Below are 14,590 nucleotides of genomic sequence, written 5' to 3'. Positions count from 1 at the left end.
AACAGTTCTCTCCTTACTTTCCTGCTCAAAATTTAGAGCAAGCCTAAGGAATCACAGGCAATGACCATGGCACTACATAATGTGCATTTCTCTGCAAGCAGTTACACGTTATATGCACAGAATACACCAAACTTCAAAGGCCAACGAGAATAATCAACTTCCAAAAATAAAGTTTAAACTTTAAAATAAAACTAGTTACGGCACAATTTTGTACCAATACACACACAGAAAAAAATTACTTGGGATCAAAGGGAAAAAGAAAACTACTGTAAGATTTTCAAGCTCTGTCCTACATTTTGGAATGTAATTACATTAATAGATCACAATTGCCAGTTTTCCAATTTGTTTGCTCAAGACTGAGCATGTGACCTTCTACTCTTTGCAACCCTTCAGAAAAAAACAGATAACAGCAACAAATTTATTTCATACCTATCAATATTCATTTGGTTGTAGCCCAGTTTAAAAGTCATTGATGTAAAGGTGTTTTTTTTCTTCTATGAGAAATAATTATTAATTTAGCAGAGTTATTTGAAAGAAACCACAAAAGCAAACATAGGATTATGACAATCTATCAAACAATATGCATTTAAAATGTGGGCAGTGAAGATCTCGGTGTCTTTGCCATCCTGATTACACTAATATCATCCTTTTTCCACGTCAAAATGCCCGCTAGCATATGAAACAGGTTAGTGTTATTTACATTCAAATAAGAAATACGCAGATTGTAATACGTGCTTGTGTCCCTTTTGCTTCTATTAAGTAACATGCGATAAAAATAGAACAAGTCTTTGCATGCTGCTGACAGTTTTGCAGATTTTTAAGTCTCTTGATTTACTGCCTTTTCTTGTTTCTGCTTTTATCTTTCTAAATATGGTTTCCCCTAACTTGAGAAGTATTCTGCAGGCATTTTATTTATGAAAATAAAAATTACTAAATGATTTCCCAAACCAAAATAAATAAGTAAACAAACAGAATATTCATTGGTCTGGCGAGCACTTAATAGAAACACTTGCAGCTGAAAAACCAAGATTGCTGACCTCAATCACTCTGATCTAATTAAACAAAATGGGTTAGAAAAGCAATTTTACTACAAACCAACTAATATCCTTGTGTTTTGAAAGACCTGTTCTGTCTATTCTACAATAAAATGCATGTTTCTTAAGATGTTTACAGTCACTACTGCAATAAAAATAAATACTTCTACTGGAAAAATATTTTATTTAAAAGCAATTGCCCAACGTGGAATACGTATATTTTAAAGGATAAGCCTACCATATTAGCAGATTTGCAATATTCAAAAAAAAAAAAAAAAAGCCATGTGAAAGCACAGACAAACCATCAGATACACATATCTCTGTATAATTATAGAGGAATACAGGAACTCTGACTTGAAGCCTAGCAACAGTATCCAAGTATTAGTTAGTCTGCTAATCAACTACCAAAAACTCGCACACCAGCTCAATGTGTTTCATTTTTCTAAAGGAAAAAGCAAACAAAAATAAAACAAAAGAATCCTATTGCTTCTAGTTTCAGAGCTGCTGAAGGACAAGATGTACAGTATAAAACAAACCTTGTTCACTTGAAGAAGAACAACCCATGTCATTTAATCCATCTGAAAATTCATCTCATCTCAAAGAACCAAGGCAAAAGAGAGATTTAAAAATAGGTTATCCAAGTCAAAGGATTATCAGCTTGCAACATACTTAATATCTGCATATCTGTATCTAATGGAAGCTTCAATATTCTTACATATATGATTGCGTTTTGTACCTCCATCCTATAGAAGCCATAGTAAATTCTGTAAAGCAAATGCTTCCTAAATCTGCTGTGCTCATTTACTCACAGACAGCTGCAGACTGGATGAAAACAATCAGGGATTAACTTTTCTATTCATCACATCTTTTAATCCATTACTTTCTCTTAGTTTGCAATAAATACATGCATAAAGTAAAATAAATTATAAATGTGCTACAGCTAGTTAAAAAAAAGATGTTTAAGGTGGGACATTACTATTTTTTTTAAATGATGCGTAACTGCTGTGCTGTACATCAGGAGTATATGTCATGCCTTCCTCAAAGCAGAAAAGAAGATGGAACAATAATCACTGAGCTGCAAGATACTTCTGTGTTCCAAAGACCTTCAAGATAAGTGATAATTAAAATAAGCTGCTTTAATGTTGTTGTTATTCCTCAAAAACTCATTTGGGGGCATGATGAACTGAAATAATCTGGGAAGCTATACCAAGTATTTCATACTGCTTGTAAAACAAGTTTCTAAGTACCTTATGGTAATGGGTTTTCTTGCTTTATGAAAAATATTATTTTAATTTTTTTCAAATAGGATTACTTTTTAAATGATACAGCAATTTTCATTCACCTTTCAAACATCTGTCAAGAAAACAAAAGGGATTCCCTGATGTTTAGAACCTCATGAAAGAAATAAATACAGTGAAATCTGGATCTTGTTTTTAATCCTATACTGATACCCTTTTGTCCTCACCTCTGAATCCTCTATCTTTTATGTATGATTTATCCTTGCAAAACTGCAGCATCCTTGTCTGAAATCAGACTAATGTGAACTTTCTCTGTTAGTGACAGCAAGGTGCCTTTTGTTGTACTAAGCCACAGGAATCACTTGCAAAGCCTTTTTTTTTCCCCTCAGTTTGTTTCTGAAAATGGCAGCACCAAGTCAAATAAATAGTTCTCTGGGCTAAATGCTTTTCATGCCACGGTTTCGACAAACTGGTCACCCAGACAGCTAATGAGCTACCTGAGATGGAAAGACTAACTGGAAACTGATGGTGAGAAAAGGAGCAAGGTAAGGAAGAAGCACCTTGCTGATAGAAGAAAGGGGAGCATGTGTGAGAGAACCCACACAGTGTGGTACTTTCAGAGGAAAAGGTCAATTTTTTTAATAGGACAGAATAACTAACAGATTTTTCTGCTGGTATCACGGCCAAGCGGAAGAGATTCTACAACACTCCACTTTGCTGGGAGACAAAAGGGCTTACAGCCAAAAAGGAATGTAACTGCTTCACGTGCAGCCTTGCCTGAACGTTTACGCACCACAGATCAGAGTCATGAGAAGAGTCAGCAGGTTTGGATTCCAGGTCTCCTCCTTCCACGGATCGCCCCTCATTTCAATCATGACCTTCCTCTGTGAAGTTATCCAAGAGACAGAGAGCTGCACCCATCCAGAATGATGATGGGAGAGAAATGAGGCTTTCTCCAGACGGAAGAAACAACGCGGACGGAGGGAGGGAGGCAGGTAGGACCGACGTGATGCATGCTCTTCAACTAAAGTGCTGCTGTTCAGAGCTGTCTCACATTACATCTACCAGCTCTGACTTCTCCTGATGGTTTTGAAACCTTAAAAGACCTTATCTACTAGAAACACACTCAGCGTGGCCAACTGAATGGCCTCCACAGCACCATTTTACGCAGCTGAGAAACCCTACTGGCAAAATCTCCTCTTCCTTGTATTCAGGTGACTAGGTAGGGACTCCTTCGATTAATCAGGTTGCCAACTGCATCTACATCTTCTGTTCTGGATACAAACTTTAGTCCATCTTGCTTCTGTAAAAGGGAAGCAGACAGACTTCATCTCTCTGACTAAGTAGTATGCTCACGTTGGCGCTAAGCAGCTGTTTTTATCTGGCAAGATCTGAGTGAGATACCCAGACACTACACACCTTAAACAAACATCCCTCTCTTACAGTCAGATGCCACATTACTCCAGTAACACGGGTGATTATTTTTGCCTTTTTTGGCTCTAAAACAGATATTTTTACATTTTCTTCTTCAGAACAGTGTGAAGTCTTATGATTATTGCAAAGAAGCTTATTTTCTACTTGTCTAGCTTTTCAGCATTTCAACACATTTGTCTAATATAAGTGCTTTATAATAAAATAAAAAGAAAAAGGAAGAACAATCTCTGTGGGATCTGATCTGTAGAACGAAGATTTAGTAGTTCTGCTGTAAATTAGAATTTTCTACTGCTAGAGGATACCCTGGTCATTCTCTAACTGAGCTGCTTCTCCATCACCCTCAATGGCAGCAATAGTCTCAGCCCTACCATCTGGCACAGATTCAGGCCAAGGGGGGGCAGGCAGGAAGAAAAGAAAGACTCCCTTTCAGACATGCAATTCAGCCTCTGCTTAACTGAACAATCCCAGACTTCGCATACAGCTTAAAACGGTATTCTACTCTAAATGCCGATGAAATACAATTGGCAGGCAAAGGTGGAATAGATACTAAGCGATATACCCAGCACTTCAGCATAGGTATGTATTTATGCAGAGCTCTGGTGGACCAGTGCACCGAGATGTAGTGCTCCTGCTGTCGACTCGCTGCAGACTCATCCCTTTACTCCACAGGCAGCGATTCCCTCCTCCTGCGGAAAGGTTGAGCTCTGAGCTCTGCCACTGAGCAAGGCAGCTCATTCACCGCAACGCATGGCACAGGAGCATGAATCACCAGCATCACATTACTGCTGTTACAGCAGTTTTGGCAACGTTGCTTGAAACAGCTTTGTGACTACTGACAAACTGGAAGACACCCACATAATACCTTCTGCATTGAAAGTACAAGTGACTTCCTACTGCAATAGTTTGGGGCAACAGAATTATTTAAGAATAATGTTAATTAGCACATGCCAAAACAGATGGACATGGACAGTGTAGTTCCTCACCAAGAAAGATTAGAGATTTCAAGCAAATATTATTTTTCATATTTCAGATACTTCACTTTGAGAAATGTAAAAACTTGTTTCTGTCACCAGATAAAACCTGTTCTTGAAACTACTAAGTTAGGTCCAGCCTCCAATCACTACCACCAATTAAAATTTTCCCATCCTTAATATGACGTACCCAGGAAAGTAGGTAGATTCTTTTTAAAAGAAGTGTTATTGCCATGTACATTACTTAGCTCTATATTAATTAGGCTCGCCTTTAAAAAGTATCTATAGCTAAAGATACTGTGTATGATGATCACTGAAATTTAAAAGATTAGGTCAGAAATCTTCCAAGAGCGATGTGGAATTTTTTTCCAATGAATCAAGAGCAATGTGGATTTCTTCCCAATGCATCACCAACCGCTCCCTCCAATGAATGCTATTGTGAATAATTGTGAAGATCATCAACAAACTTACTAATAAATGACTAAACAGGTCATCATCTCCCAGCTTAAACCTCCACAGAAAAGAGACCCACCTGAAGCTGCACATATTCCAAAGAATTTCCCACAATTGTAACTTATTAATTATTAAATGAGTCTAAAATAATAACAACAAGCTTTAATGAACTGGTTCAGTATCTAACCAAAAATACACTTTCTGAGAGACGAAAGATAAAACGTTCCTCGAGACTTCCTAGCATCATCTGTCCGTCTCGTCTTCATGAGGATACTTCTCAAGCTCTTTGCTATTCCTTCCCACTCTGTTGCCCCTGGGCTCTATGCAGGTGCATTACTCAAATGACGTATGTTGGAATACATCCCAAACTACACGAACATAGCAGATAACCAGACAAGTGAGATAAACAAAGGCCAACTTGCTGGAGTTTAAATGCTGATATTATTCTGCACATTCACCATCATACTAGCTCTTAGGTTTTCTGTTCAGGGTATTGTTCTTTGAGTTTTTCGGTTTTTTGTTGTTTTTTTTTTTTTTTTTTAACTGGGAGACATTCCAGAAACAGACATTTTGACAACTTCACTTTTTTAAGTGATAAATCTTAAGGGACAAATAAATGTCTGGCTAAATTAAATTAGCTGGGAGGAAACAACATCATGTAACGCTTACGCTTTAAGACAAATGTACTAATTAAAATGGTTACGTACAATCCACCACCACCTTACAAAAAAATGCAAGTGAATCACGGAAGCACCAGTATTTCTGATTTTCAGCAGAAAAATGAAGGCATCAGGAAAATTTGGAGAATCTTCCCACAGAAGACATTTTCTAAGAATTTTTCTAGAAATCACCAAACCCCACAGAAAGTTTTTACAGTCAGCAACAACTTTTCTGCCTAAAGCCTCAGCCACATGGCTGTCTCTTGTTGCCTGAACTGAGTCTCATCTGTCTACCTCATAACTACATTCCCGTTTCTTCCACACACTGACCTAACTTGGAACCTGCACTGGTCAGGGGAAAAGAAAAGTAGTGCAGAACTGCTCAGTCCAAACAACGATGGCATTAACATTAATGTGGTTTCATGCAAATCGGTTTAGAGCCTGCTGTTTGTAAGTGTACTGTGTTACTTTTACTTTACAGTTACTCATACTGCACGTGTATGCATAACTAATACTGGCAAATCACTCCTTTATCATTCTTTTTCTTTTCTTGTATACAACTATTTTTAAGAGAACAAAATCCATTTAGAGAAGCACAAAACATAATGCTGTGTACTGTCTATGTGCAGTACTTGTTCTGCTCTGACTCTACAAGGAAGCCAAAATTTCAACAACTAATGTGACAGAAATAAAGGGAGCGTTTGAGTCTAAACAACCTTTTCCTTTCATTTCAACGTCTTCACAAAGTTATAAAACCATTAGCCACAAGTAAATATGAACAACAAGACGATGCTCACTCTATTAGGAATAACTGCTTCATTTTTAGTTAATTTTTTTACATCAGATTGTTTATAAATACAGAAAGGATGAAGACTTCTTACATAGAAATGAACTATCCCACCATCTCAGGTAAAAACCTTCCAAACTCACTGCGAACTTTTATGCAGAATTTACGACTTTTGTGCAAAACTTCTACACAACGAGTCCTTGCTTTTCTCAATGAACACTACTCAGAGTTGAAAGCCTCGCAGTGCTACCAGAAGTCACATTACTGCGCAGAGTTTTTAACTATGTCCCTGCAGATCATACGCAAGCAGGAAGAGCAATGGCAAGGAGGCCTTAATCCAGAGCAATTCCTTCACAGTCCTTAATTTCATGTGAGCTGGCCTAGTTTTCCATGTGAATTAAATACTATCAAGTCACAGATTTACATTACATTAAATCAGTGCAGACGACTCCACAGACCCTCCTACTTCAAAAGGAATGCCTTTTTTCTTTCTATTTCAGAATGTTCCTGGGGAACTTTAATTAACTTGAACTAAAGCATTTTAATACATTTTAATTAAACTGTGTTAGAAATCACTTTTATCAAACTGGTTTTTATTTTAATGCCAAAACTCACTATATAAAAAGATCTTTTAAAAGCCTTAAGGTGTTTTGTCACGGGCCCTTAACGCCTGTCACTAGCCTTCATCCAGTGCCACACCCCAAACTCAGTGAGAGGAGAGGGTTCTATGGATATGGATAGACAGCTTCAGTCATTTACTCTTTTAATTGCAGAGAAGCATCTTTATCATCTTCTTCTCACCAATTATTCCTACTTCAGAACTGCTTTAGGCTGATGCCAAAACAGCCTGAAAGAGCCAATTTAGCTCTTCCAGGTAAGTGGAAGTGTATTTAATCTGTTACAAACTGTCTAATTTACACTTGTAAAGTATCTACCGCTCTCCTGCATTGCTTATCAAATTTACATTTGCAGAACATATTTTGAAAACATTTCAGCTTTTTCCCCACCTTCATTTTTTAAAGAAAAGTTATTTTTTAAATATCCCTGAAATACTGTCATCAGCCCTGTAGTCACATCTCACATAGAATCACATTTAACATCTTTGCAACATCTTAAAACACATATGACTTCTTTTCAGTGTCTGTAAATATTTTGCTTACCAATATCAGCTTCCCTGTGATTCTTGATATACTCTGCAAGCTCAAAGTTTCCCGCTATTATAGCCACCTAGAGGATTGTAAAATAGTTACAATTAATATATTGCCATCACTTAAGTAGGAAAATGTCTGTTACATTACTGACAAACATCACACAAATATTATTTTCATTTCACAAAGCGGAATAACTGTTTATTACTTCTATTCTGCAACTACTACATGCAATAAATTTCTGAAATAATGTTGAGAAATTATATCTCCATGTCTTTGACAGCAGCGCTGCCAGTCCCCCAGTTCCCCATTTGCTAAGAACGCCATGACAGGGGCTTTTCACGCTGTGGCAGTCAAAACCAGCAGTGACCACTAAAACCACCGTCCCCAAAGCTCTGGGAGCTATATGGATGTGTGGAGAATGCTACAGGAGCAGGCTCGGAGAGACACATTGAAGATATTCTCCCCCTTTCATTGCTCCTGCCTCGATACTTACCTGAACAATGAGAACAGGGGCTACAATGCAATGTATGTGGGATGACCAGAGAAATACCACCAAGAACTACAGGTATTAAGGTACCACTAAGACACCAAAAAAGACTAAAAAAAGAGGAACTGGAAAAGCTTACGCATATGCATAGAATTTAAAGTTTTTTAAGAAATACAGCTCTAATATAATAATTTTCTTTCTCATTTATTTCCTGGTTGTCAAACACAGATGTGTAACGATCTATTCCCAATTCTCATCCAAATGCACTTAAAAAGAGACGCGTATCCACTGGATATGAGGAAAGTGATTTAGTTATGCCATTGTTGTCTCCTCCCTTTTCCTTCTTCTCCTACTTTTGCCCTGAATATTCATCAATTGCCTTTTCTGGCTCTATTTTGCAGCTTTATATTATGACAGGTACTGTTCCCTAATGGCACTGTGGCTTTCCTGGTGTAGGTAAAAGGAATAAGCTGGGCTCACCTTTCTCACTGAAGCTTCAGCATATACAGGGAGCCAGCCAAAAAAAAAAAAATTTTTTTTAATCTTATTTAAGGATTCCCCTGGATGTAGGGCTACTGTCCATCACGAGAAACGATTGAAAACTCCAGGAAATATCTGAGCTGATGACCAAGAAAGATTACCTGCTGGTTTGTACCACTCCACAAACCTCAGGGATGAAGAATAACACAAAGGAAGACTAAAGTGCTGCAATGCTCTTAGGGAGGTGTATGATGCACAGTTACTGTGAGTGGTATCTCATCACAAGCATAAGACCCTATTTCTGCACTCGCCACAGGAAACTGAATGGACATTAATATTTACCAGCAACCAAAACACACTAATATGGAAATCCTCAAAAGCGAAGACTTTACACACAAGCAACAAACTAGAGACAGAAAATCTTGACTATTATGTATTTAAGAGTTTCCAAATCTGCTTTAAATGGGAGACTCGGAGCAGGCTTAAATCATGAGTCATGATCATTACATCCATTTCACCTAAAATTACAATAATTACATATATTTTCTGCACTTTTCATTCAGCGTCGATTATTTACACAATGCCTCCTACTGACATTAGCGCATTCCACGTAGGGCTGGGAGTGGGCTCCCCATATATCCTACCCAACACTGCAAGAAGTCCCACTGAAATGCAGTACTCGGAAGACACTTTGCTACAGGCATGGGTGCACTGCTTCAGAAAAAAGAACTCACGGCAACACTCCTAAATAAAACTAGATGGGATTGTTGAAAGTCAGATTATCACACTCTTTTCTCCCCTCTACAGCCCTCCTGGTGACTTCATTTTAAGGTCTTTCTTTAGACCTGAGACTCCCATTGTATTAGTCCTTAATGCTTCAAGCCATTACGCATTGATCCTTTCTGTATGAAGCCCCGGAAATCCTTGCAGAAGGACCCAGATTTAAACAAATGGTTTCAAACACAGCGAAGTAATCTCTGATTTATCTTTCGGTCATAAGCAAGTTGGTCTAAAGCGAGACAGACTGATTTAGTTTAGGCCGTAAAGTCTACTGGCTAGTAAAGTACAAGCAAGACCTTAAAGAAATTACTACATTTTAAGTATTATACCCTACCAGAATAACTGTTTTAGATTACCAAGTAAAGTTAAAAACAAACAACTGAACATACCATTTATTCTGTTTATGCCCTGAATCCAGGTTCCTCCCCCCCTTTTTTTTGCCATGCTTTTCAAGTTCTATCTTTCATTCTTGACAAATTGTTTCTTGTTTCATTAGAAATTTCTATCCAACATAAAGGCTAAATACACTTGAAAAGAAAACATAATTACTGTATGTATTTCATAGCAGAAACTCTTATTCCATGTTTGTACAGCACCTAGCAGTTATACTCAATATGTGTATATTTGCTCTTTAAAATAATCCTCTGTAGGCAGCCACAAGCATCGCATTTGCAGTATGATCATTTTTGTCCTTTAAATAATTAACCCACTTATAACATCACCATACTTTCTAGTGATAATCATGTAATTATTTCCTCCTTATAATATTAACCGTAAGGAAATGCTTTGCTTTGGGCACCTCTCAGTTGTGTTACCTCAAACGCTGACGGATTCTTGGGAGCAAAATGCATTACTATGAATCAACAATAACGCTTCAACTCATTCCCACCTCTGCTTTTAAACGGCACTTGAAAAAATGAAGAATGTGTCTTCTCAGATTATGACATAAGACTTCTGCATGCCATAATATCTGCAAAGATCAGGTAGGTCAGAGACAGAGGTAGACTGGTGGACTGCCACTGCATCGCCAACAAAGGCAATTATCCATCTGAATATTACTATTTTAACTATTGGTAAGACCACCATTATTCCAGGAACTATTCCTAGAAATAAACGCTTCTCAGCATGGATAACGTATCAGAACCTGGCCCCCAGCCTCCTCTGTATGGCTTCTAAAGTGTAACTCCTGACTGTCCCTGGCAAACAGCACTATGAAAGTAACAGCAGAGCTGTACAAATGCTGTCTCTTTAACTTCACATTCTGCAGCCTGGCTTGGTTCAGGTTCATAAAGGCAACACTTGTGTGTAGATCGAGCAACAATACCTCTCTCCAACATTACCCCTAATTAGCATGTAAAATTCAAACAGGGAATTCACCAGTGATGGGCAGCTTGCTAGACAACAGCCACGTTACTCAAATGCAAGAATTTTTGATATAGAGTAGATTTTAAAACTCAAGTATAAACATGCTGTTCAAGTGACAAACACATTTTATTACTTGAAAAAAGATATTGCCAGATAGCTAAGAGACAGCTTGACAGAGAATTGTTCTAGCGCTAGATTCAGCAAGCTCAAGGTATCATTTCTCTCAATCTAATTTACTTCAATTCACTAAAAAGAGCATGTAAAATTCTAACAGCAAAAATGAAGGAAAAATATGTGAAGATCTAAAGAAAGCAAGAAGAAGTAAAAAGGTATAAATATTTCTTGGCATAACATCAAGGTACTTCACTTGAATTCGATGGGTGAAGAGTGTGGGAGAAAGCGAAGACAGAGAAAAATCTGAAAGGCACAAAGTTATACTCATTCAATTCTTAGAGTTGCAAACTACAAAGCACCAACCACAGCCTCTCTTCCACCAAAACGTATCCTGAACCAAAGTTATCGTGTGTTCAGATAAAACTGTAAGGGTGACTGCATTCGGGCAAGTGAACGGTCTTCACAAGACGCAGGGTTTGAACCAAATTAAGGGGGTGTAAAGTCTTCCCTTGATGAAGATGAAAACTAAATCAGAACCTTACTGAAGCTCTAGAATTGTAGTAAATTTCTTCGTGTTTTAGAATAAAAAAATACCGACAGTGTCTTCGCAGAAAATATGCTTCATAATTCACATGGTTTTAAATAGCCATATTTTGCTTTCCAGGACTTTCTGTAGTGAAGTGCTAGATTTCTTATCGAGAGGCTATGGCAGGAAAGCAGGTTTTCTTTGGGGGTTTTTTTGGATCACGAGACATCTCTTCTTGACAGTGAAAAAGTGGCACAGCCAGGAAAACTACAGTGGAAGTTTCTTCCAATTCCAGTACGAACTGGATTCAAGTCATCAAAATGCATCACATGCATGTTTACAGACATGAAATATTACTGAGAACGGCTGGAGGCAGCACTTTACAACTAGAGGCTATCTACAGGCTCTGTTCTGCTGAAGCATCGAAAACTGCAGCTTTTTAAAAACAGCATATACAGCAGTCGTACTACACAATTCAGGTTCTTTCATTCCTGCAGCAAATGCCCTTTCATTTCATCCTTTTGCCACACAGAAGATTATTTATCTTACATCAAAAATCTGTGTGTCCTTAGTCACGTTATTCTGTAAATCCAGTAAAACCTGTTTACGCATCTTCTAAAAAATTAAAAAAAACCAAAACGCTCATCTACAACTTCCACTGAAACATGCATTTTTTTTGCCCTATTTTTAAAGGGTGTGTTTACTTTGCATCAGCTCCAGAATCAGAAAGACTGCACCTGCGGTGTCACAGCACGGTATCAATCCAAGTCCAGCTGAAAAGCGTGACTAAGTAGTTCAAGCACAGTGCTTTCAGACCCCGACCAGGATCTTCATCTGCTCCCCTGACACGTGGCTGGGATCTCTGCCATCTATTCTACTGTACAATACAGAGAACGGAAACTCCCTTGGGTTTTCTAATCATAATTAGAGGCAATTTTATATGAATGACAGTAACCAAAGTGAATCATTTATCAGCTCCTTCCCCTCCAAGGTTCACTGATCCCATTAATGGCGTTAACACAGGCATTTAATTATTTTCAAATGACATTTGATAACATACAGGACTGACCAGAATAAGTACATACGCTTACAACAGGGAAGTGAGCAGAAAGTAAAGCTAAGCAGGAAGACATATCTTAGTAGGAGAGGTATTCTCCTACTAAGAGACATATCTTAGTAGGAGGTATTTTGTACAAAATAAAAAGAAAGGGTAAGCCCATGCAGCTAGACTGGCGGTCTCATCTCCTATTTCCACAACACTCTGTCTTCATAATGTCATTGCAACAAAAAGTTAATGGAGTCGCTGAAACAGGTCACGGCCGAGCCACACTCAGAGGGCTGCGAAGCACCAAGCCGTGGGTTAACGACTCACTGGGCAAGGCAGCGGAGCGGAGCTGAGAGCTGGCTGTCACGGTCAGGGCGCGCGATGCAGAGCGTGACCAGAAGCTATGTGTTTAGACGGGTGTTTGCTCTGCCTCGGCGGCAGCAGAGCTTGTCACAGTCACCCCGCCGTCTCACTTACTGTCTGGCAGACAGATGTTTCTTCCAAATGATGCAACTGGTTACAGCGCCTTGCTATTTGTCATGCCAGGCAACGCCAGATGCTCTGCCACCAGTTTAGCGAAGAAGGGAAGGAGCCTAACTGACACTTGGCTAGTTGCTATGGATGGTAACTAAGTGACAGCTCAGTGAAGTACAAACTTGAATGAATGAAGTAGCTGTAGTGCAGAGATGGTGGGGAGCAGGCAGGAGATGAGGGCACCCCATGATTGCTGGTCCAGCACAGGGCACTAGGTGAGGAACGAAAGACACTAACTGGAGAGTCATCTTTAGGAGGGTATTTCTTTCTCCTTGCACAGCATTATTCTCATCCTCTGGTTTTCTGATATTTACAGTCAGAAATGTTCCCTCTGGATACAGGACGTTTTTTAGCTGGCTCTCAGAAGTCAATTCAGAAATTAAACATTTGACATATCTGGTTAGTTCTGCTTTCTTCAAGCTTGTTCCCCAAAGAAACTGAGTTTAAACAATTGCAAATAAGAATTGCAAAAAAAAAAAGCATTACTACTTTGTGTAAACAGTGAAGCCTGACAGATGTCCAGTCACAGGTTTCAGTGCGACGGAGTTTCATAATGTTTTCAGACTCCGGAGCAGATATAAGTAGCAGCACTGACTCACCAACATATCTTTTCAGCCTCATAAATGCAGTTCTCAATATATCCATTAGTTACATTCAAGTATTCAGACTTTTTGATTGTGATTAATGCAGTGTTTCGTTCCTTTCAGGAAATTGGAAATTCTGTATACACTTTACCTGTCACTAACCTTTCACAATTGATTTTTTCTGCTCTTGAAATGTACCGCTGGTAGAGTTTACATTAAATTAGAGCAAGATCTTTGTAGCCTGTAGCAAACACAATTTTAAAGCTTTATAGGTTACTCGCTGAAAGGCACCAAAACTAATAGCACATTATCGCTCTTTGGAAAAAACTGCTCCACACAATAAGAAACAATACAAAAAAGACAAAAATTGAAGTTGTCCCCTCTTAAATCCACCCAATGAACTCTGACAAACTTTCTGCATGAGAGACAGAAGAGCATCTCTCAGTTCATTTATGTTTCACTCCCAAATCAAGGCTGCTGCACTTCCTTCTGCACACACTTAAAATTTTAGACCAGGAGTGACATAAGGTTTTAAAACGCTCTGCCTAAGTGGAGAGCGGAGGAGGCTGTTTGGCTGCCTGGCTGTGGCTGCAATTCGCAACAAACAGTTCATGATAAAACTGTCCGCCCTCCCCACATGCTTCTTCTTCCGCTTCTCTTCCCTTCCAGACAATTTCACTTTTCTGGTGAAAGTCCATTTTCGTTATTCTTTCCTTCAGGGCTGATGTTTCACCCTTCCATTGTCTCTGCTACCCAGTAGTGCTCACTAAATGATGGTCTTTCAAGAAAGCTTGAGAGAGCAATGAGTTCAGGTACGGCACTATACATTAAAGGCGACAGCTCTATCCCAGGACAAAACATGACTTCAGTCTTGACTTTGCTCAGTCTCAGCAGCGGAAACGCAGACGGACATACAGGATATACTCTGAGGTACATCTACCCTACGTG

The 14,590-nt window shown here is 38.7% G+C and overlaps 1 protein-coding gene across 1 annotated transcript in view; it reads right to left on the bottom strand.

Moving 5' to 3' along the window:
- Positions 1-14,590, bottom strand: part of SHANK2 (SH3 and multiple ankyrin repeat domains 2) — a 331,195-nt gene that overhangs the window by 266,444 nt on the left and 50,161 nt on the right. The window contains exon 10 of the mRNA XM_075425300.1: positions 7,737-7,803. Coding sequence (XP_075281415.1) covers positions 7,737-7,803 — 67 coding nt within the window. The remainder of the gene's footprint in view (positions 1-7,736; positions 7,804-14,590) is intronic.

Source organism: Opisthocomus hoazin, chromosome 7 (genome assembly GCF_030867145.1).
Source record: "Opisthocomus hoazin isolate bOpiHoa1 chromosome 7, bOpiHoa1.hap1, whole genome shotgun sequence".
In the NCBI taxonomy this organism is placed as follows: domain Eukaryota; kingdom Metazoa; phylum Chordata; class Aves; order Opisthocomiformes; family Opisthocomidae; genus Opisthocomus; species Opisthocomus hoazin.
The sequence above is the reverse complement of the archived record's forward strand: the minus strand, read 5'-3'. Positions and strand labels throughout refer to the sequence as shown.